Source organism: Alexandromys fortis, unplaced genomic scaffold (genome assembly GCF_014885135.2).
Source record: "Alexandromys fortis isolate MF-2015 unplaced genomic scaffold, M_Fortis_MF-2015_v1.1 scaffold_29, whole genome shotgun sequence".
NCBI lineage: Eukaryota > Metazoa > Chordata > Mammalia > Rodentia > Cricetidae > Alexandromys > Alexandromys fortis.
Genome location: NW_026067891.1, coordinates 6,949,034 through 6,973,176, shown reverse-complemented (window position 1 = coordinate 6,973,176; position 24,143 = coordinate 6,949,034). Strand labels below are relative to the sequence as shown.

The 24,143-nt window shown below is 50.0% G+C and overlaps 1 protein-coding gene across 1 annotated transcript in view; it reads right to left on the bottom strand.

Moving 5' to 3' along the window:
* Positions 1–1,334: 1,334 nt before the first annotated feature.
* The window catches only part of Sec14l5 (SEC14 like lipid binding 5), a 37,848-nt gene continuing 15,039 nt past the window's right edge, over positions 1,335–24,143 (bottom strand). Inside the window, exons 3-16 of the mRNA XM_050135341.1 lie at positions 20,640–20,789; positions 19,836–19,967; positions 19,131–19,259; positions 18,130–18,322; positions 15,254–15,366; positions 13,993–14,182; positions 10,388–10,476; positions 10,234–10,304; positions 9,580–9,751; positions 8,232–8,366; positions 6,210–6,344; positions 5,660–5,887; positions 3,526–3,704; positions 1,335–2,094 (exon numbers count right to left, since the gene is read on the bottom strand). Coding sequence (XP_049991298.1) covers positions 1,983–2,094; positions 3,526–3,704; positions 5,660–5,887; positions 6,210–6,344; positions 8,232–8,366; positions 9,580–9,751; positions 10,234–10,304; positions 10,388–10,476; positions 13,993–14,182; positions 15,254–15,366; positions 18,130–18,322; positions 19,131–19,259; positions 19,836–19,967; positions 20,640–20,789 — 2,028 coding nt within the window. The 3' untranslated portion in view covers positions 1,335–1,982. The remainder of the gene's footprint in view (positions 2,095–3,525; positions 3,705–5,659; positions 5,888–6,209; positions 6,345–8,231; positions 8,367–9,579; positions 9,752–10,233; positions 10,305–10,387; positions 10,477–13,992; positions 14,183–15,253; positions 15,367–18,129; positions 18,323–19,130; positions 19,260–19,835; positions 19,968–20,639; positions 20,790–24,143) is intronic.

Genomic DNA, 24,143 nt, shown 5'->3' with positions numbered 1-24,143 from the left:
ACACACACACACACAAAATGCTGCAGTCCCGTGTCTCACTGCTATTCCTGAAGAGCAGAACAAGGAGGAATTCTGGCCAGGTTTTCCATCAGTGAAAGGTTCTCCCTTCAACGGTCCCTCTCCTACTGCTCTGGATTTGGGGCAGGTGCCAGCATGCAGTCTATACTTGCTTACCTGACCCCTTAGCCTGGGGAGCTGTAGAAGCAAGGCTGGCAGAAGAACAATGAGGAACTTCTGGGCTAGACTGGCCTGAGACTATGCACAGAGCTTCCGTTGGGTGGAACCCGGGGCAGTGGTTGGTAGGGATGGAAACAGGGGTGGGTTAAGGAAAACCAGAAATCCTCACTTCTGTTTGCTGTGCTTCAAGTTTTAAGCCACGCTGTAGGCAAAACACAAAAATGCCAAACAAAGGCAGCAATTAAGAAGAGGTCACTGCCGGGCGATGGTGGTGCACGCCTTTAATCCCAGCACTCGGGAGGCAGAGGCAGGTGGATCTCTGTGAGTTCGAGGCCAGCCTGGTCTACAGAGCTAGTTCCAGGACAGGCTCCAAAGCCACAGAGAAACCCTGTCTCGAAAAACCAAAAAAAAAGGAAAAAAAAAAAAAAAAAGAAGAGGTCACCAAGCAGTGACCTCAACCTCTGTGGATCCAGAAAATGAAAAGAACAAGTCCTTGGTCTCCAAGAAGTCCCACTAGTCTCCCACGGAAGATCTGGGAAAGTAGTATCAATCTTGGAGTTCCAGAGTCAGAGCAACTCCAGGACAGAGACAACCACCACCACCCTCAGGGGATTCCCAGCACCATGCTGAGACCGGACCCAACCTCTAAGTCCTCCTGGACTGACCAGGAGAATCCTGACATTTGGAGAAAAGGGGTTTTAGATTTTGTTTTCTTTTTGTTTTGTTTTGTTTGTTTTTGTTTGTTTGGTTTGGTTTTTTGAGACAGGGTTTCTGTGTAGCTTTGGAGCCTGTCCTGAAACTCGCTCTGTAGACCAGGGTGGCCTCGAACTCATAGAGATCTGCCTGTCTCTGCCTCCTGAGTACTGAGATTAAAAGTATATATCACCACTACCCGGCAGGGTTTTAGGTTTTGTTTTTTTTTTTTTTAATATCATAAAGGAGCCGCACCTCAGGAAGAAGAGACTCTGGAGGGGAACAAGAGAGGCTGGAGTCACCCCCAACACCCCATCACTGCCTAGAACTAGGCAGAAGCCCTAGGCTCCCTATGTTCCTGAGTCAGGGTAAGGTGCGTCCCAGACTAGAAGGCAGAAATGCAGTCCATGGTGGGTTGTTTCCGGTAGGAAGCGTAGCCCTGACTCCCATCACAGCTCCCTGGACAGTGCTCAGCCACAAACAGCAAAACAACCAGGCACTAGGGCACCATCTCCTGGCGACCCTTCAGCCCACCTTGCCCTTTTCAGACCACGTGATTGGCCCCAGCACTAGTCCGTAATCCAGACTGGCCAATCACTACACTGTATTCTATTCCTCCGCCCCCCCCCAAGTCACAGTGATTGGTCCAGATTGGCTATATGACCGCCCAGCAAGCTAAGGAGGGTGGACTGGAACTTTGGGAAGGGACGTTCCTTTTTGCACTCTCCTGGGAGATAGCGAGATCCAACAGTGATGATCCCATGGTAGAAAAGGCCTCCCAGAGGAAAGGGCCAACCTATTAGAAGCACAGTAAATGGTGAGACGGGGCCCAGTCCTGGTCCCAGCCCTAGACTCCAGATCCAGGACATAGGAGATGGAATATCCATGAGGTCTCAGCTTTTAAAAGAAAGTCTGTCTTGTCTGCTCACGCGCGAAGAAGCAAGGCTCCCTCAGCTCACAGGCAAAGAGGTGGATCTGTGTTGTGGGGGTCCCCACACCCCAGATGTGGCATCATCTGTATCCAGCATGGTCCCAGGTGTCTGGACTGACTCTCTTCTCAGCCTGGACACTGATACCAGGGGCACTCGGGCTGCCAGCAGGTTCCCAGCCAGCTATCTGGACACCACTGAGCCACTGTGGGACTGGCCAGAGGAGGAGGAAGAGGTGGTGGCGCTGAGCTGAGAGAAACGGCTGGTGCAGGATTCAAGGCTGGACATGGAGCCCCTGGGGAAGAAGGGTGTGTACACCTTAAGTTATCTCCCAGGCAAAAGCTGTTAATACCGCAAATGAGGCCCCAGGGCTCCTTCCTCAAGACTGCTAACCACCACCAGGGGCTAAAGGATGCAGAGGGGAAACTCAGTGATGCCAGCACCAGCTCCCTACAACTCATTCCCAGGGACCAGTCAGGCCGACTGCAGCCAGGAGCTACGGTGACTAGAATGGAGCAGAAAAACCCACAGCCTGGGAAATCTCAGTCCCAGGCTTGTTCTCTCCGGTTTTCTTCAGTCAAAACTAAGTACGGAGCTTGGCGGCGGTGGTGCACGCCATTAATCCCAGCACTCAGGAGACAGAGGCAGGCGGATCTCAGTGAGTTTGAGGCAGCCTGGTCTACAAAACGAGTTCCAGGACAGGCAGGACTGTTATACAAAGAAACCCTGTCTCGAAAAACCAACAACAACAAAAAGAAACAAAGCAAACAAAAAACAACTAAGTATGGTTGCACAAATCTGCAAACCCAGCACTCAAGAGCTGAAGGCAGGAGCATTTGAGGCCCAGGTCAGCCTGGGCTACCAAAATGTACCTTCTGTCCAGTTAACCCCACTCCAGATAACAGATCAGATAGGGCCAGGAAAAAAAACTTTCTAGTTTCTTTTGGTTTTCTGAGATAGCTTCTTATTATGTAGCCAAGGCTACATAACTTGGGATCCTCCTGTCTTGGCCTTTTATATGCTACCGCATATAGCTACACTCATTCTCTACAAGTAAAACTAAAGGGGATGGGCATAATTCCATCAGCAAAGTGCTTGCCTGGCGTGCACGAATCTCTGGGCTTGATTCCCAGCACCACATAAAGCCAGGTGTAGAGGTGCACACACGTGATCCCAGCACTTGGCAGGCAAGAGGATCTTTCTCAGCCACGTAGTGACCTCAAGGCCAACCTATATTCCGTGAGACCCTGACTCAAGACTAGTGAAAAATTAAAATTAAATGTGAAAAGGGGGAGAAGTTGAAGGTGCTCCACATCCAGGCTGCCTGCTTCATCCACTTCCGAGTGCCTACTGTGTGCCAGCTGGCATCTTCAGTGCTTCCCCTTTAGCAGCACAAGGCAACTGGGAAGCTCAGTGTGTGTGTGGGGGGGAGTATCTTAATCATCCAAAGTAGCAACCTGTAGACAGTTATCTGCAAGACATCGTTCTAGAATATTTTAGAGTAGTTACAAACTGAGGAATCTAGGGGTGAAGGGTCTTCCCTAGGCCTGGTGCACTGAGATCCTTGAAAGGGGTCTGCTTCTACAGAGGGTGAAGGGTCAGCATTTGAGAGAGGGCTACTGATGTCCACCCAAGAGAAGCCGACCCCAAGCCACTGCATCATCAGTCAGCAATCACAGAAGCAGCCATGTCGCCAGAGCAGGAGGGAGTCCCAGGCCTCCCCTACCTAAAGTCTTGGGATGCCAGCACTTCACAGTAGTACAGCAGTTTGCTCTTGGGGCCAGGGCTGTGCAGAGCCGTCAGGACATCATCCACACCGGGGAGGCTGCAGGCCACACTCTCAGAGGGGCTGTGAATCTGCCACTGGAGCAGGTAGGTGCCAGGCCACTGAGTCACATGGGAACCCTGAAACACGGAACCCACAGTTAGCCCAGGTTCTCATGGGGAAGAGATGGAGAAATGGGTTCCCCTGGAAACAAGGTGGGGACAGGTTGGGGAGCTGCATCCCACTGGGCCCTCCTGAGGACAAGATGGGGAATTGGGTTCTCCTGGAGACGGGATGGGAGGTTGAGCCTTCATGGATTTTCTGTGCCAGCCTTGGGAAAGGAGACTCCTTCTATTTGGTCCTTTCCAATACCCCAGGAAATCCTATATAAGCACTTTCCAAAGCCTCCTTGTGGTGACTGCCATATCCCAAGGACCAGCGCTTCCTGCTTACTGTAGGGGAGGAGATACTAGGGTGTCGGGGTTCAGGGCAGCAGATGGGTTTCTGGGACGCTCTCAGCTGATGAGTTCTACAATCCAAGGGCTTCTGAGAAGCCACTAGGGGGTGCTAGGGAGAATGTGTGGATGGACACGGAGGGGGATGTGGGAAGGTTGGAGGTGGGGCAGCTCTGAGGAAACACTGTGGGGGTGTTCAGTGGGATGGTGGGGAGCTGGCTGTGATCTGCAAGGCTCCACAGAGGACTCTCACATACACACATACATAAAAAAGCATGTGTGTGTTTATGTGTAAATGTATATGTATGTGTGTATGTGTGTACATGTGCATATGTACATGTGTGTATCTGAGAGAGAGAGTGAATGTGTGTGTGCAGGGGTATAACACTGCCTGTAACCGTGGCCTCATGGGGAGATTGTGGGAATGAGCATGATAGCTCACAACTCAATTACACATTCACGTTCTGACCCTAGACCCATGGATTCTCAGCTGCCATGGACACCTTCATGCCAGAATCATAGGAGGCAGGAGATGTGGACTCCCAGCCCTACATTCAAAATTCGTAGTGGGGGTGTTTGGGAAGATTCTGAGGGTCTTGGGGTGCTGGATATGGCTGCTGACCTGGGGACCATTCCACTTCTGCAGCTTCCTCTGGCTCCACAACTCAATCCCAGGCCCATGGCATCTCCTGCTTCTTTCTCTAGTGTAGTCCTTGCCATTCCTTCCACCTCGGACATCCCCTCCACCTCTCTAGCCCTGACCACCCTGAAGGCCCTCTTCTGCAACGAACTCATATGGGAAAGTGGGATTTGGGGTTCCAAAGCCCCAATCCTTTACTCACCATGAAGTGATTACATGGGTTGAAAAGTGTCCCCCCAAATCCATGTCCACCCAGAACCTCAGAAAGACGACCTTATTTGGATGATTCTCCCGTTTTTCAGCTAAGGATTTAAGGTCAATCCCAAACACAACTACTGCTGTCCTTACAGGAGAGAGGGGAGGGGACCTGAACCAAACAGGGGCACAGAGGGCAGAGCCAAAGAGGACAAGCCGGGGACCCACCAAAGAGGCAAGAAAGAACCCTTCCTCGAGCCTCTAGGGAACCCCTGCAGGCTCCTTGACTTTGGACCTGTGGCCTTCTAAATTTAGAGACAAGAAATTTTGTTTGATTTAAATGGCACCAGTGGTAACCATTTGGGGCCCCCATGTGTATGCATGTGCTTGTGCCCTAGTGTGTGTCCACACTCGGCTTTTTTTCCACATGGGTTCTGAGGATCAAACCCTCGTCTTTGTGTTTACAAGAAAGACAAGCTCTTCACTGATTGAGCTATGGCCCCAGCCTCACTTAGGCCCTTTAATGATTTCTTTTCCTGGCGGGGAAACTGCGGCTCCAAGACCTCTCCCTGGCCTCCAGCTGCCTCTTAGCTCAGTGCCCCATCCACCCTCCATGGAGCCCTCTGGAGTGAAGAAGAACCTCCTCTTACACAGACACTGTGGATCTCTCTCCCAGTCACCCTGCAGGGTCCCAGAAGCTGGGAGCACATCCTCTTTGTCCACATCTGCCTCCCCAGAGACCTGGCCTGGGAGGGATGCTTGATACCCCATGCTGAGTCAGTACCCAAAGCCCATGCCTACGCACCTGAATGCTCTGGCCTTCCCGGCAGATGAGGGGCGCCTCTACACGGCTGTAATCTGCCCCAAGGACCCAGCTCTTGTCAATTAGCTGCCCACTGACTCTAACCCCAGGCTCCTGGGGACCGAGCTTGGGTGCCTGCTTTACATGATACAGACTGAACACCACGTCTCCTCGGAGGATGTCAAAGTCCCAGGTGATGACTGACTCTCCTTCTGGAATCTCCACGGCAACCTGAATAAGGGGAGTAGAGATGGAAGAGCCCCAGGGTCAGGGTCACCTATCAGTCTCCCTGTGGTCAGGATGAGCTGCTAAGACCCCCACATACACTATTCCCTCCCCCAGAACCCCACCTCTCCCTGAAAGGCCTGGTTACTCTGGGTGAACTGCAGGTGCCAGGGATGTAAGGGGACCCAGGGATTCTGCAACCATCTCATGTCCCAAAGCTTCCTGGACAGAGCTGAGAGACTGAGCGACTGGAATCACCCCACAACCAATCTGAAGGAACATGATCCAAGACACCGCCCCACCCATGCCCTCACAGATCAGGTGGCACCTCGTGGGGTGTCCCACGGAACACACTGGCTGCATGGTAGGTCTCACTCCACTGCCGTAGCTGGTCAGCCTGCTCCTGCTCCTCTTCGGTCAGATACAGGGACTTGGGGACCAGGCCTCCTTCTGGAACGTTACACTGAGGAGAGGTTTCAAAGACTAAAACGGTTAGCAGGTCAGGGTCGCCTCATTCGGTGCCCTATGAGCCCTGAAACAGCTTAGAATAGTGACCCCTATTGGGCTGGGCAGTGGCTCCTGTGACACCACAATCTGGAGCCCTAAGAACCAATAGCAGGGTAAAACACACTCTTCTCATTTAAGGAAAGAGGGAAGATGGGGTCATAAAGGAGGACAGGCTGCTCTCCCAAGATCACACAAGGTAAACATGACTGACCAGGGCATAAAACTATGTTTGGGTCAAGTGTGATGGTTCATGCTTATAATTCCGGAATTCAGGAAGGGGGCCCCAAGTTCTGAGCCATCCTGGACTAAATAGTGAGACCCTTCTCAAAAGCAAAACAAACAGGGTCTGGTGAGATGGTTCAGTGCCTAAGGGCACTTGTCAAGTCTGAGCCTGAGTTCCATTTTTCAGAACGCACTCCTGCAGGCCTTTGTTCAAATTCCACATGCATGATGTGGTATTTGTGTGCCCCCCCCCCACACACACAAAATGAGAAAGAGAGAGAGACAGACGGACAGACAGACAGACAGACAGAGACAGAGAGACCCCCTCCTGGCCCTTTTCATGGTGTCTGGCTAGGTGTGGCTCCCTCTTCTGCAATACATTCTAAGTGGCAGCAGCATCTTTCCTTAAGCAGTGGGAACTGACCAGTGTGGACCTGTCTATTTCCATAGATGTCTCTCAGACAAAGGTGCCCTGGAAGGCCAAGCCTCAGACCCCAAGCATAGACACACAAGTTTCCTTGTTTCACTTTGAAGACAAAAAGGGAGGATGGATAGTGGGCCGGTCGCTGCCCATTGTCCTCCAGTAAGTCCTTGAGAGAGCCGTAGGTCGGTCACCCAAAAGAAATGCTACATCTGTGTCACGAGAACAGAGCAGTCAAGTCGAACAAAGTTCCTAAGCAAACCATTTCACTGACAAGCGTCTGTGCAGCATTTTGTGCTGGGGGACCGAAGAGTGTGCCCACAGATGGCCATGGGAATGAGAGCACAACCAGGTTTGCCCTCCCAGGAGGCATAAGAGGGTCCAGACACTGCTTTCCCTGAGCATCCAGGTGGAGGGGCCATGGTGGCTCACTTACTACCTTTAAAAAGATGTTTATTTATTTAATGTGTGTGTGTGTGTTTATGCACATGGCACACATGTGGGGAAAGGCCAAAAAGGGGTATTGGGGGTGTCTCCCATCACACTGTCTATTCCTTTGAGACAGGGTCTCTCCCTGAACTCGGGGCTCAATTCTCTTAGCAAGGCTAGAAACCAACAAGCCACCTCTGTCCTCCTGCATTTGCCTGCCCTGGATTTGTGCATTTGTGAATTCCTGCCTTTTTGTATGAGATCCTTAAATTGCATAGCAAGTGCTCTTTTTGAAATGTTTTAACATTTATTTCTGTGTGTATGGATGGTTTTTGTCAGCATGTTTATGCACCACAAGAATGCAATGCCTATGGAGGCCAGGAGAGGGCACTAGATTGCCTGACACTGGTGTGAGCCACCATGTAGATGCTGGGAATAAATTCAGGTCCTGAGGAAATGCAGCCAGTGCCCTTAGCTGATGAATCATCTCTTCAGCCTCAGCAAGTACTCTTAAATGCTGTACCACCTCTCCAGCCCTCACTGCTTTTAAAAGAGCCAAAGGAAGACCCCCCACCTCAAGAGATGTCACCCCTCTGGGGAAGCTTCTACAGCCAGGCCTATCCCCACTTAAAGCCAGCATCTCCCTTTGGTGAGAGGAAGTGGGGCAGGATCCCCTAAAGTGCTGTCCATCAGCTTCCTGGCCCCAGAAGTCTGGGTTCCCAGGATCCTGCCCCGCTCCTTTCTGGGACCCAGGACCACAGCACGACTCACCACGCTCTCTCCTCCCAGGAAGTCAGGGATCACGTCCTTGTCCAGGTAGTCCACCAGGCCGCCAGGGCCCTGATAATTGCTGCCGCTGTAGATGAGGAACTTCCGCCTGGTGTTCTCATTGATGAAGGGGCTGACCTGTGGGCGGAGCCAAAGTCATAGAGCAGAAAATCGAATCGGTCATTTTACTGGTTGGCTTTATTTCATTTTATTTCTGGTTTGGTTGTGTTTATTTGTTTTTTAATATTCATTTTATTTATTATGTATACAATACTCTGTCCACGTGTATGCCTTCAGACCAGAAGAGGGCACCAGACCTCATTCCAGATGATTGTGAGCCACCATGTGGTTGCTGGGAATTGAACTCAGGACCCTTGGAAGAGCAGGCAATGCTCTTAACCACTGAGTCATCTCTCCAGCCCTATTTGTTTTTACTTTAGTTTTTGGTTTTGGGTTTTTTGCTTTGTTTTGAAAAGGCTACTGACTTTTTTTTTTGGACACATGATATCACCATGTAGACCTAGCTGTCCTGAAAAAAAATATATATATATATATATATCTGACCTAGAACTTACAGAAATCCTCCTGCCTCTGCCTTGTGAGTCCTGGTTTTAAAGGTGTACACCACTACAGCTAGTTGTTTTTATCTTTTTAAAGACATGGCTCAGTCAGTAAAGTACTTGTCACACAAGCATGAGGAATTGAATTTGAAATCCAGAACACACATATTAAAAAAAAAAAAAAACAGGGTTTGGGAGCACCCAATTGTCAACCCAGTGCTTGGGCTTGGCTTGAATCCATGGGACTCTTTGGCCGGCTAACCTAACCTAATGAGTGAGCTCCATGTTCAGTGAGAGAAACTGTCTCAAAAACTTAGGTGGACCGCTCCAAGGAAGGACACCCAATGTCGACCTCCGACTACTGCACGAATGTACATACGTGCACATGCACCTGACACACGTGTGTGCCCACGTGAATAAACACCTATGCCCAAAAACATAAAATTAAAAAGTGCAGGGTTCGGGCGGTGGTAGCGCACGCCTTTAATCCCAGCACTCAGGAGGCAGAGGCAGGTGGATCTCTGTGAGTTCAAGGCCAGCCCGGTCTACAAAGCAAGTCCCAGGACATTCAGGGATACACGGAGAAACCTTGTCTCGAAAAACCAAAAAGAAAAAAAAAAGCACGATTTATAGGCTTTTAGCCCATTCATCATGTCATAAACCCTACCATAATCCAGTTATATGTCCATCTCCAGGAAAGGAGCCTGACAGCTTGGATCTGCATCATCTCTGCCCGATCATTCGGGGAGAGGATTCACCCACCGCGGCCCCACTCTGGCTCTTCATCTCACCAGCGTCCATAGCACCGGGAATACGCGGGGCGCACGCACGATGAGCAGCCGGCCCAGGGTCTCGGGGTAGTTGTCCTCCACCACCTCGATCATCCGCAGCAGGGCCTTCACCCCCGGCCGCCACAGATGCCGCATGTTGAGGCCCTCGAGGTCCAGTAGGCAGGTCCAGGAGCTGTGACAGACACGGGACCTGGGGCTCTACCTGGCTCTGCCACCTTTCAGGGCCTCCAGCACCGCCTTTCCCCCTCCTCCCCCGCAGGCACCTGGAATGGAGCAAAGGGCTCAGGAAGGCAGGGCTGGAAGCAGGGACACGGGACACTTTCACAGTCCCTGTAGGTTACTCAGCCCAGGAATGGAAATGTGCGGGAGGAAGAGGGGGACAGTGGGTTCCTAAGAGGAGTCAGGTCCCATCGGAGCTTAAGAAGCGAAGGAGCTAAGGGTGGAACCAGTCAGGAATAGTTCAAATTATCTTAGCCAGAGTCACGATTTCTCCACCAGCAAAACCCAGGCCAGGAGTCCTGCCTCAGCAGATCATTGCAAGAATTAGGGGATAGCACTGTCCCACCGCGCCTAGCCAGCTACCTAGCCACGCACATGCGCAGTCAGCGTTAGTTAGCCTGCTTTGGGAATTTCGTCCCCAACTCGGGTTCTTGCCTGATGGGACGGCCAAACTGTCTCGTGTTCCCTTCGCATCTCTTCTGTCCTTCCTCGTTGACAGAAAGAACCTAGAAGGCAGACACGGTACTGAGAACAGCGGACTATGCTGCTCCGCCCTCAGGCCCCCTACGCCAGCGAAGGACCCACTCACGTGCTGCAGCAGCGCCTCCTCGCCTACTGCCTTCATCAGGCCTTTGGTGTCCATCTGGCCCAGGCGCAGGATGTACAGGGGGCGACCATCTTTGTGAGTGGGCGGAGCCCAGCAAAGAGAAGAGACAGCTTTTAGGGGGAGTTTTGACATCAGGAACCGGCAAAGCGATGCACAAGAACTTAACTCTCCTCTTAGGAGCAAGGTCATGCTGGGGGGTTCTCGGAGTACGCTTACTGTGCCTGCTTCTGACAGCACCTGGCCACCCCTTAACAGCCACTGAACACAAAGACACATTCAAAACTGGAGGGTGTGCCTAAGTCGGATGTGGGGACACCTGCACCATCTTGCCATCTTTTCTGCCTAAAACTAAAATCAACAGCCCCTCCCCTTTTTTTTTCTTTTTAAGGGTTGGGACGATTGCTCAGTGGAGCACTTGCTTATGCAAGTGTGAAGACTTGAGTCCAATGCCCCCAAGTGTTTGTTTGTTTTGTTTTTAAAGCCAGGCAGAGCCGTGAAGAGCGACCACACATGGTTAGTCCCAGCAGGGGGCAGAAACAGGTGTAAATTTGAGGCCATCTTGGTAGCATGTAGTTGTAATCCCAACGCTGGGGAGTCAGAGACCGAAGGGTCCCGGGACTTCTCGCCGTCCAGCCTGCTATGTCTATCTAGTCATTGAGCTCCAGGTTCAGTGAGACACCCACACCAAACAATAGGTTGTCGTCCTGGCTCCACATTCACGCATGCGCTGTGTGCGAGTTGTGCTCTGTGAAGCCACCTGAACCCTGAATTAGGGAAGGCTCAGCCACGGCTTCTGGGGATACAGAGTTGGGTCCCTTTGAGTGTTTTGCCACCTCTTTGGTTTCCTTATCACCAAATAGCCTTGCCTCCTGCCTAAGCACACTAATTTAAACCACGGATTGGATTCACCAACCTTGACCTCAAAACCAGCAGCACCGTAACTCAGAGGCAGAAAATTGCTGAGACCAGCGTCTCCTACAGAAGGTCCTGCACGCAGGACCAGTGCATCCACCCTGTGCTCTGAGCTATCCCATCCTGGTTGGCTGTTCCCTCTTGTGGTTTTAAGGTTGGGACCCAGGGCCTCATGCAGGCGGGTGCCCTACCGCCAGGTCATATCTCCAGTTCTCTTCTCACACTGTGTTTTAAAATAGGGTCTCACTAAGTTCTCAAGCCAGTTTTTAATTCACTTTGTAGCCAACACATGCTTTTAAACGTGCAATCTGCCTGCCTCAGCTGCTGAAGTAGCTGGAATGTCAGGCCTGAACTACTAGGCAAACACTGCTAGCTACTTTAAACAGCAAAATAAGCCACTCTCTCAAAAAAAAAAAAAATCCAAAAGCTGGGAGGTAGAGAAATAGCTCAAGTAGAAAAAAAAAAAAAAACAAACAAAAACAACCATACTGTTCTTTCAGAGGTCCAGAGTTCAGTTGCCAGCACCCATGGCAGAAAGCCACAACTGCCTGTAATTCCAGTTCCAAAGGATTCAAAGCCTTCTTCTGGTTTCTGTGGGCACGTGCGCGCGCGCGCGCACACACACACACACACACACACATACATAAAAAAATAAATCTTTCCAAGACAAGAAAGTGTCACAAGAAAAGAACACTTATTTAGAACGAGACAGCTACAAGAAGTTACATGGGCTGGAGAGATGGCTCACTGGTTGGGAGTACTCGCTGCTCTTCCAGAGGACCTGGGGTTCAATTCCAGCACCCCCAAAACAGCTCATGACTGTCTGTGCTCCAGTTCCAGGAGATCCAATACCTTCTGCAGGTACACATATGCTGTACAGTCATATAGGCAGACACAATACCCATGCATATAAAATAAAGTTTAAGAAAAAAAGAAGAAACACAGAATGGACTTGGCCAACCTCAACAGAGATCCTGTGTGCCAGGTGACTGTGTGTATGCATGTGTGTGGTGGAAGGAGTGGGTGTGTGGTGTGGAGGGTGTGTGTATGAGTGTGAGTATGGTGTGTGTGCATGTGTGTATGTGTGTGTATGTGGTTGTGTGGTGTGGAGGATGTGTGTATGAGTGTGAGTATGGTGTGTGTGTGTGCGTGTGTGTGTGTGAGTGAGTGTAGAGGCCAAAGTCAACATCAGATTTCATCCTCTATATGTTTTAATTAGTTAATTTATTCTCCATCAAGATTTTTTGTTTTTTTTTTTTGTTTTTTGTTTTTTGTTTTTTCTTTTTTTTCAAGATAGAGCTTCTCTGTGTAGCTCTGGCTGTCCTGGAACTCACTGTAGACCAGGCTAGCCACAAACTCAAAGATCCTCCCGACTCTGTCTCCTGAGTGCTAGGATTAACAGTGTGTGCCACCATCACCCAGTGTCCATCATGGTTTTTTTATGTGACAGGGTCTCTTGTTAAACCTAGAACTCACCAGTTTGCCTAGATTGGCCAGTGAGCTTCAGATAGCCCTATCTCCACAGTGAGCCTCAGATAGCCCTATCTCCACAGTGAGCCACAGATAGCCCTATCTCCACAGTGAGCCTCAGATAGCCCTATCTCCACAGTGAGCCACAGACAGCCTCTCGTCTTCACGTCCCTGAAACTACAAGCACATGTGACTGCACCTAGGTCTCTAGTGGGTGCTGGGGATCGAACTCAGGACCTCATCTTGCACAGCCAGCACTTTGCTGACTGAGCCATATCCCCAGCCCCTCAGAGCACTGGAAATGTTTACCATTCTGACCATATCCTGGAACAAACTACTAGTTTGGGGAATTTCAAAATAGCCAGTAGGAAGAGTCCACAAATATGGAAGCCATGAAGAAGGAGTCAACTACGTGTTAAGAAACCACCCCAGCCTGTTCTTCAGGAGAACCAAGCATTTGCCATCATCAGAATGGGCACCATTTTTCATAAAAGACCTTAAAGAACACAGCAGTCACTGGATTCCGGGATCTATACTTTTTAAATATGGAAAGGGTACGTACAGTAGGAAGAATAGTGTCCCCCCAGAAATTATGTCCCCCAGAACCTTCAGATGGGACCTAAGTTGTAAATGGAGCTGCAGATGTCAATTAAGGATCTCAAGATGACATCAGGATGGATGTGGGGTGGGTTCTAAAGGACCCAGGGCTCCTGTGAGGTGGTGAAGAGACATGCAGAGATACCCACAGGGAAGGCCATGCCAAGTAGGAGCAGAAATTAAGAACAGTGCAGCCACAAACTCAGGGGCTATCAAATGCTGAAAGGGGAGGAATAGGCCTCTCCCCTAGAGCTTCTTGACTCCGTTTATTTGCTTGTTTATGAATGACAGGATCCCTAGGCCCGCTGTCTTCTGATCTCATACTTCCAGCCTCGAGAGCTGGCACCGGGTGTTCAGTACCAGTTTGCTTTGGCTGCTTACATCAATCTATACTATATTAACAAGAGTGTGACTTGCAATGGCCCTAGGGCAAAAACATTTTCCCAAGACCAAAATCTATGCCTATTCCACCTTCTGCATAGCCGGGTAACACATCACAAGTATCTCCAGATGCCCCAGAAATCTAAAAGGGAACGAGAGGTGTCAGCATGGGGTGTATCATGTAGAGTGTCCTCGGTGCTCACACACGGCTCAAATGTGGAACACACCTATGTCCTGGTAGTGCCAACCTCCGGCATAGAACTCCTGCAGGGGAGCAGGGGGCTGCCAGGTCTGCAGAAGGAGATCCACCTGGTGCTGCTTCCGCCAGCTCAGGGACTGGCACAACATGTCCCGGGCCTTGTCCAGGTGGAAGTCTCGTGCCCGCAGGAAGCGCAGGATGTGCTCATCTTTGGGGATCTGAGAGAAAGAGACGGGATAAAACCACAGAACGGTACTTCCAACCCTTCAGATGAAGAGGCAGAAATGACCCTCTTACCTCATCTGCAAAACAGCTGGGGAAAATAGCCCAAAGCAAGGAGAAATGGTAGGCGGAGGGGCTGTGGTGGTGAACAGCTGCACTGTGGCTGCCTAGCATCCCTCCCTGTTTGTCTTGGAAATGGCATCTTTCCTTGGGCTAACTCTTCCTCCACCCCCTTCTCTCCCGCCCCCCTTCTCTCCTCTTCCTTTCCCAATATAACATCGGTGCAAAACCAATCCTAGTACAAGCTGTCTTTTCTGGGGTTCTTCCTTTGAGCCAGATTCCGCCCAAAGCATTTGATGTGGATCAGTGTTTGTGACCCACACGATATGAACAATGTCCCCATTTTACATTTTGCAGACAGGTTATACCATCGGCCGACACTGAGCAACTCTCTTGTTTGGCCCCAGGGCTGGGGAGGGAAAGGTAGGCGATCCATGCTAAGCAAGAAGTTCTGATTCAGTAGAGCTGACGACAGAGTCCTACTTGGTACTGAGGTATGTGGTGCACATTCATGTTACTGGAGCTAGAGCTTAAAGGCAAAAGCTAGACAATCAACAATCACCCTTATTAAGTCATTTGACTCTTAGAAAAGGACAGAGTACACGGTCAAATGAGCATGGTACTATATAGCTATGACCCTCAAATGCACCTGATTGTGCATGTACACACACACACACGTCCCCAGGGGACATATGCCCATGCCAAGGGCCATTTCAAATTGTCATACCTGCATGGGGCAAGGAACTGGCATCTACTGCCTGGAGACTAGGGGTACCAGGCACCCTACAATACACATAATAAACACCGACACCAAAGAACTTCCTGGCCCCAAATATCACTAGCAGGAGGGTGGTGGCGTCGGTGTGTGTAAAGGACTGACAGGACAGACCTGATGCAAATGAATCAAAACATAAATCTTTAGTATTACTGATAGCATAAGCTTGCTTATCTTTCCTCCCCAAGTCCTAGGCCAACTCCTGTCACTAAAGTGTATGTCCCACACCCACCTTGCCTTTGTGAGTCTCCTGTAACCAGCGCCGGAGCTGGACCAGGCAACTCTCCTGCATAGGAGTGAGATGCCCCAGGCACCTCTCTATGTAGTCTGTATCCAGCTTGTGCCCTGGAGAAAGGAAAATGGGGATTTCAGGGCAGGAGAAGTAAGAGACCATCCTCCATCTCTCTCTCTTTTCCTTGTTTTTCTTTTTGTTTGTTTTTTGTTTTGAGACAGGGTCTCACGTGCTCCAGGCTAGATTCAAATGCACTATATAGCAGAGGCTATCTTTGCGCTCCTGATCTTTCCACCCACACCTCCCAAGTGCTAGGTTACAGGTTTGTGTCACCGAATCTGGCGTCTTCATTAGGGTTCCTACTGCTCTGATGAAACACTGTGAACAAAGCAACGTGGGGAGGACAGGGTTTGCTTGGTTTACACATCCGTGCCACCGTTCACCACAGAAATAGGTAAGGAGAATTCAAACAGGCAGGAACATAGAGGCAGAAGATGGTGCAGAGGCCACAGAAGGGAGCTGCTTACTGGCTGGATGTTGCTCATCCTGGCTTGCTCAGCCTGCTTTCTTATAGAACTAAGGACCATCAGACTGGGGTGGCCCCGCCCACAATGGGCTGGGCCCTCCCCCATCAATCACTAATTAAAAAAAAATCCCAACAGCCAGATCCTTTCAGGTGATCCTGACTGTGTCAGGCTGACATAAAACTAGCTAGCACGTCTGGTGGCGTTGGGTCTTTACCACATGGCCTACATTCTGTGGCCCTCTCCGCTTGTCATCTGCCTGAGCTCTGGAGTGTGGTTCTTAGCCGGGCTGTGGAGACAGCCATAAGAGCTCCAAAATCATCTCTCTAAATGGTTATCTGGATAGTTTTGAAACCTGGACATTACCACGGGCAGGGATTTCCCCCCTCCGTCTCGGTGTGGAGGTTCTGACTGTTGATGTCCCAGTCTTTACTTTTTGTTTTTAATATCATTCGTGAGCACCTTCTATACCAGTAAAGACTGACTTGTCAAGCCGGGCAGTGGTGGCACATGCCTTTAATCCCAGCACTCAGGAGGCAGAGGCAGGTGGATCTTTGTTTGATCCACTCGGGAGTTTGAGGCCAGCCTGAGCTACAAGAGCTAGATCCAGAACAGGCTCCAAAAGCCACAGAGAAACCTTGTTTCAAAAAAAAAAAAAAAAAGCCTGACTTGTCCCTAGACATGGTGGTGCACCCCTATAAATTCAGCACTTGGGAGGTAGAGACAGGAGGGTTGAGAACTAACAATCAGTCTGAGATACATGAGATAATATCTCAAAATAAATTTACCTCAAAAATAAATAAATAAGGCCAGGTATGGTACTAGGTCTATACTCAGGAGGCAGAAGCAGGTTGATCTCTATGAGTATGAGGCCAGCCTGGTCTACATAGAGGGTTTCAGGCCATCCAGAAACACATGATAAGACCCTGTCTCTAAAAATTAAAATAAAATAAAATGATGTTGTACTATGTATACAGTACATATATTTTTTTCATCCCTTGAGTACAAAGATGTATCACATTACTTCTAATTAAAACACACACGTGTGCACATATTCACATACGCACATGCACACCTAAGATAGGCATAGTGATATACACCTGTAATCCCAACACTAGAGAGGAGAAGGAAGGGGGATCAGGAGTTCATGGACATCCTCAACTCCACAGCAAATTCAGGGCCAGCCTGGGCTATTTGAGACCCTGTTTTAAAACAAAGAACTAGGGGGTTGGTGAGATGACTCATTAGGTAAAGGCATTTGCTACCAAATCAGCTGACCTGAGTTGGATGCCCGAAACCCACATGGTAGCAGGAGAGAACTAATGCCCACAAGTTGTCCTCTGGCCTCTACATACGAACTGTGGTTCACACACACGATATGATGTCATACACCATATGATTTGCAGTAAGTTCGAAAGTAGACTAAAATAGCCTGCACCATGCTTGTAAGTTCGAGGTCATCCTCAGCGGCATACCAAATTCAGGGCCAGCTCCTGTCTCAAACAATAATGATAATAACGAGCCAACATTAGTAAGGCATAGAGCATTCATACAGTACGATGAGGTGTTAGGGTGTGTGTGCTAACAGCGTTAGTGAGGACCAGCAAAGTACAAAAGGATCCTCCCACCCGTTCCATATTTTCTAAGTGTGAATATGCATGTGCACATGCGTGTGGAGGCGTGTGCCCCTCGTGTGCCATATGCCTCAGCAAGCTTTATGAAACACAGAACTACTGAAGACTCTAGGGAGAGGGAACAAATCGTCATCCTTTTCTTTTGTGTGTGTCCGTGTGTGCATGTGTGAATAACGGATGCATGTATGTGTGTGTGTGTGTGTACATGTATGTGGAGGCCAATCTCGGGTATGGTTCCTCAGGTATCACCTCCCTTGGCTTTGTTTGAGGGAGAATCTCTCACTGGTATAAGGCTCTCCAGATAGGACCACTTCACCTCGGCTGGCATGTCTCCAGCGGTAAGAACATGAGTGGGCACACCATGCCTGGTGGCTTTTTTAGTGGGGTCTGGGGGATGCAATTCATGCAAGGCAAGCACTTTATTGACTGAACCACTTCTCCAGCCCTGACTTCTCACTATTCATCGTCCAGTTGGTTTAGACATTTTGCTACCATGATCTTGCATTACTCATGCAATTAAAAATATCCTCAAAACACCAGAGGTCAGTTCCTGGTCTAGAAATAGATCGACTCTGAGAAGCAAGGGAGGAGGCTGAGTGGGTGCCAGACTGTTCCCAACCCTGGCAACCTACAGCCCCTTTCCCTCTTCTCGGGGAGCCAGGCGGTGTGGCAGGATTCCTAGAGCCACAGGTGAGGGCACAGACCTGGAGTCACCTACCATCCGCTGTGTCCATCTCAGGATCAGGGCCTGGGGCATCACTGGGGTCATCTGCCACCATGGAGCTGGGACACTGGTGCACAGCCTGGCTGCGGGCATCTTCCTCCCGGACTGGGGCAGGTGTCCAGCGGGGGATGTGAGATGTTCCCTGGGAAATGAGCTCACTCAGGTAGTGCTCAATCACCTCCTTCCCCTGGAAGCAACAGACCCATAGATGTCACCAGGCAAGCAGCGCTGCGAGGTCACCACACCGGCTCTGAAGAACCATACATGCTCAGGTCCCAGTCCTGACATATGGCTATTGCACAGCTAAAACAAGGCCAAGAGGAGTGGAGATGAGCAAGACTAAACACAGGGCAAATGCAAATAGCTCAGTTTTATGTTGGTAATGTGTATCTCCAGAAGAAAACTGTCCACCTGGTAAACAGGCCACTATCTGACCTGGAGTCTGAGGCCATGAAATAAACAGTGATTTTGTAGTGTTAGGAGTGAAACCCAACGTCTCCCACAGGCTAGGCAGGCGCTCTTCCACCCAGCTATACCTGCAATTTCCCACTGGAGGATTAGAGGCAGTCACTCTGCCATTAAGCCACACCCTCAGCCCCTCAGTGGCAGACTTTAGGCTGAGTTTGCACCTCTAAATCCTGACTCTGGCCTCAGTGAGACTTTTCTTCCCATGACCTGGTTCCGGGGATTGAAGCCAGGGCCTCACATATGTTAGGCAAGTGCTCCGTACCGAGCTGTGCCTCCGGCTGTTTATGTCACTGAGTTCCTAGGCTGGCCTTGAACTTGCTGCAGCACCTCGGAGCAGTGCTGGGACCATGTCAGGACACCTCCAGAACAAGCCAGTTCTTCCCACTTGTGACCTCACTGGTGTGGTCATGACCCCAGTGTTCATTTCAGAAATAAGAACCCAGGGCTGCTGTCCAGCACCACAGGAGCCGTCGGTGGCAGAGCAGGCCTGCGCACCGTCCTGGTGTGGCTAGCACAGTGTCACTCACCCTCTTGACGTTGGCCGTGTACTGCTTCATGGCGATCTTCTCCAAGGTGCTTTCAAAGCCGAAGAAGGACCGGACATCTAGGGAGGCGGACTGCTCGAAGCAAGTCCAGTCTTCATTCTCAGGATGGACCTGCAGATGGGAAAGGGCCACGGCAGGGCCTCAGTATGGGGTGCTGGGCTCTCTCCCTCTTGTGGCCACCAGAGCATTCCATGGACAGCGTTCCCCAGCCAGATGATGATGAAAAGTCTAAGTGCAGGGAGCAAAGAGCCCTTTCTCAAGCTGGGCATGGTGGTGCACACCTATAACCCCAGCACTAGGAGACCGAGGCAAGAGAATTACAAGTTCCAGGCTAGCCTGGTCTACATCTACATAGTGAGTTCCAGGACAGCCAGGGCTATGTAAAGAGACCCTGTCTCAAAAAATCCTTAAATGTTCATATATTTATATATGTCAGCAATTAAAAGAAATCTTCGCTGGGTATGATGACACTCACCTATAATCCCAGCACTCAGGAGGCTGAGTCAGGAGAATGGCAAGTTTCCAGGCTAGCCTGGGCTACATAGTGACGGTAGGTCTTAAAAAAGGAGAGGGAAATAAAACCCACCCACGAGGGGCCAGGAGAATGTGGGGAGGGAAGACCGGAGGGACACACAGGGCCCAGCCCTGGGACAGCGTCAGGGTCCCAGGTCGGTCGGGAGAGCTCACTGTGTAGCGGCAGTTTTCCTTCACGGTCACTCGGCTGGCAAAGGTTTCGTTGTGGGCATCGATCAGCAGGGTTCTCTCTCTCCAGTTCAGCACGTTTCTCTGCACAAAGATCACGTACTCCACACCAGCAATCTGAGAAGGGAGAGCCCAAGGAAGAGGAGCTAGCCCACAGGCCACCGCCCTGATCCCCACTCCCGCTCCCGCACAGCCTGGGTCACCCCTCAGCTGGAAATTCAAGTTCCATCTACTGCCACCCTCTAGCCTGGCCTGTGTCATCCCCAGTCTAGAAACAGACACCCTGCTCCCTCTGCCATCCAGTCCAACAAGAGACACCCACCCGGGGAGGTGACGACTCAAGCTCTCGCTACCATCCACACTGGCTCAGGCCACACCCAACACAGAATTCGGGTCCCTTGGGCAGACTTTCAGTCTTTCTCAAATAACTTCCACCCTGAGGACCCTCAAGTCTTTAGATTGCCACCACCATCAAGCCAAGAGTTCCCCCACCCACACACCGCGCCTGTGTGGTCCTTTGCCACCAGACAGTCTGGCCCGTTTCTCTCCCCAGTTCCAGATACAGCACTATCACCCAGCCACCTCCACCACCCTGCTGTGGCCCAAACCTTGAAACCTGCACACCCCACTCTATATCCCAGGATCCTCACCTACCTCTGGTTCCCAGACCCTATGCCTGGGCTCTCCCGCTGCTACACCTCCCAAGATCTCAAGGCTCCAGCGTCCCCATTCCACCGCAAATAGACCTATTTCACAGCCCGCACACCAAGACCCCAGCCCCGTGCCCACCTTCCGCAGCAGCCGCGGGGCATCCACACGCAGCCGGCAGCTCCGCTCCACCGTGTGCACAGCCCCATCGGCGCTTTTCCACTCGCCCAGGATTTCACTACCCAGGAAAACAGGGATGAGCGGGCAGGTGGGGAAGCGCTTCTCATAGGCCTGTGGACAGACAGACAGTGAGTTCGCGCTCCGTCCCTAGACAGAAGCGCCCAGTCACAGTGAGAACGCGCACCTCTTGGCTCCTTTTCAGAGCAGTGATACACAGAGGCCCCATCAGGACAGTTTGTTTGTTTGTTTGTTTGTTTTGGTGACTTTAGGGATTGAACCGAACAGGGCCAGCACTCTAACACTGAGCTACATCCTCAGAGCTCTTTCCTTTCTGAGGCAGAGTCTCCCTAAGTTGATCAGCTTGTCTTTGAACTCACTCTGCAGTCAAAAGCAGTCTCACAGCCTTCTCGGGCAGGGGTGACAGCCTGAGCTACTAGATAGTTCCTACCTAGCTCAGCACTAAAAGGAAAAAATTTTCTATTTCTCAGAAAAGGTACCTGAGCCTTTCTAACTTGGGCCAGGTGAAATGGCTCCCACACAAAGATGGGTTTTCAGAAAAATGAAGGCTGTTCTGCCATCCACAAGGCGTTCCCAGGAAGACATCACCAACACTGACTGAGCATCCACAGGCTGGCTTCAAGAAACATGATCCTCGGGCAACCAGAGAAGCCTGGAATTTGATTTAGGACATGGGGCTCCAGACATGCGCATTAAGAAGGAATGTTCGCTGTCATATGCAGGTATGTTTGTCCAGAAAAAGTAATGAGAGAGAGGATTCTCCAAACAAGAGCTGTAATTTGGTGACCTATGACCCCGTTACCACGACAAAAGCCTGCAGTAATGTGGATGAGAACTAAGTGCTGAGTGTCAAACCAAGTTACACAACAGCCCTGAAGGTGGGAGAGAAAGAGACAGAGACACAGAGACAGACAGAGAGAGAACCTGATAAAACACAACACCCCTTCCTGATTAAAAAAATAACAACAACAAAAAAAAAAAAACAAAGACCAAAAAACATCAACAACAACAAAAAATGATAATAACACCACCAATAAACTGGCAGCCAAAGAGAAAAGACCCATAGCTAACTTCATACTCAAGGCTGAAAGACTGAATACTCTGCCCAGCAAGTCAGAAATAAGACTCAGGTGTGAGTTCTCCTCAGTTCTATTTAAAACCAAAGTTCAGGCTGGGGTCAGAAACCCAGTCTGAAAGGACGTGAAGCTATTTCTATTTATAGACTACATTATCTTACATAAAAGAAGCCTTGAAATCTCTCTCTCTCTCTCTCTTCCACACACACACACACACACTCTCTCTTTCTCTCTCTCACACACACACACTCTCTCACACACACACTGTCTCTCTCACACACACACTGTCTCTCTCACACACACACACACTGTCTCTCTCTCACACACACACTGTCTCTCTCACACACACACACTGTCTCTCTCTCACACACACACTGTCTCTCTCACACACACACAGTCTCTCTCATACACACACACTGTCTCTCTCAACACACACTCACAAACACACTCACACACACTCATTCACACACACTCTCTCTCACACACACACAGTACTAACATACTAATAATTAAGTTTGGTAAGGCCACAGGATACAAGCTCCATATATTAAGACAAATTTCAGGCTGGGAACTTAGCTCACTGATGGAGGGGATGTGGTTGGCCCTGGATTCTGCCCCCAGAATCACACAACAAAAATGTCAGGAATAAACTTGTGACCATGCTGGGTGGTGGTGGCCCACACATTTAATCCCAGTACTTAGGAGGCAGAAGCAGGTGGATCTCTGTGAGTTCAAGGCCAGCCTGGTCTAAAGACCGAACAAGTTCCAGACTGATCTCCAAGCTGTGCAAAGAAACCCTGTCTCAGAAAAACAAACAAACAAACTTGTGACCTTGAGCTAGGCAACACTTTCCTAGTTGTGGTGTCAAAATTAAAAGAGAACTGGATTTTACTTGAGGTTTAGGAGGGACTGGAGAAATGGCTCAGCAGTTAAGAGCACTTACTAGTCTTACAGAGGACCCCAGTTCAATTCCCAGCACCCACATGGCAACTCACAACCATCTACACTTCCAGTTCCAGGGGATCTGATGCTGTTTGACGTATTGGCCTGAGGCGCATAGCAAGCATGCAGGCAAAACAGTCATATATATAAAATAAAATTTAATAATCTAAAAAAATAAGGAAGCAAAAATAGAGTTCTTTTGTTTGAAGAAACAGCTCAGAGGTTAAGAGCAGTCAGTGCTTTCAAGAGGACCTGAGTCCTGAATCAGGTTCCCAGTCCCCACACTGGGTGACTGGCAACTGCCTCCAGTGGTCTCTTCTTGCCCTGAGAACACCTGCTCTCACCTACTGAAATCTGTTTTAAAGAAGAAAGGATCGCTTGGCAGGTAAAGGCACTTCCCAACAAGACTGACAGCCTGAGTTTTAGTCCCAAAACCTCCATGGAAGAGAGAATCAACTCCTGTATACATGTCACAGACATACACACAATAAATGGGGAAAGTTTAAATAAAGAATGAGAAAAAAGGAAAAAGGAATACACAAGGTTAAAATGAGTCAGGCATGGATGCACACCTATAATCCCAGCACTCAGTAGGCAGAGCCAGGAGAAACAACAAAAGTTCAAGGCCTTGTCTCATGCTTGCTAAGCCTGCATTCTACCAGTGAGCTATGTTCCCACGTTCCCAGTCCTGTTATCAGGGGTTTTATGGTTTTTTCCTTTTTTTTTTTTTTGAGAGAGAGAGAGAGAGAGAGAGAGAGAGAGAGAGAGAGAGAGAGAGAATCTCACGTATATCTGGGCGGAGGATGACCTTGAACTTCTACTCTAACTGCTGTGTGTGTGTGTGTGTGTGTGTGTGTGTGTGTGTGTGTGATCCCATGGAATGCTTGCTTCAGTCATGATGAGTGAGTCCCTACCTGGGTGCAAATTCTACCATGCATGAACTCTGTGGCTTTAGGAAGGACACTAAACCTCTCTGTGCCATTGTAAAGGGTCACTTTGAGAACTGAGTGACGGAGGGGCTAGAGAGGAGCAGATGGGATCCTTCATTATGGCTGTTCAATATCTAGTTAGCTTCCACACCAATGAGCCCACCAAAGGAGTGTCCCTGAGGCTGCTGTCCCTAAAACTGCTTCACACCCTGGTTGGGGGATTGCTTCTTTCTGAGTACTGAGGTCCCCTGAGAGGCAAAGCTGGTGAGGGTGACTAGAGAAGACCCCCGAGCTATCAAGTGTTCAGAGATGGCAGCACCCTGCGCCATTCTAGATGCTTCCAACCAGACTCGGCTCTTAGCCTGGCACAACCCACATGTCTCAAACCTGAGACCAACACAGCAATAGTGGCAGCATCTGAGGACAGTAACCTCCTCTCTGTTTTCAGCCCCTGGCCTGGAAGGAGAGGGGGCCTCAGGACTCACAGAAAGGGGCTAGAG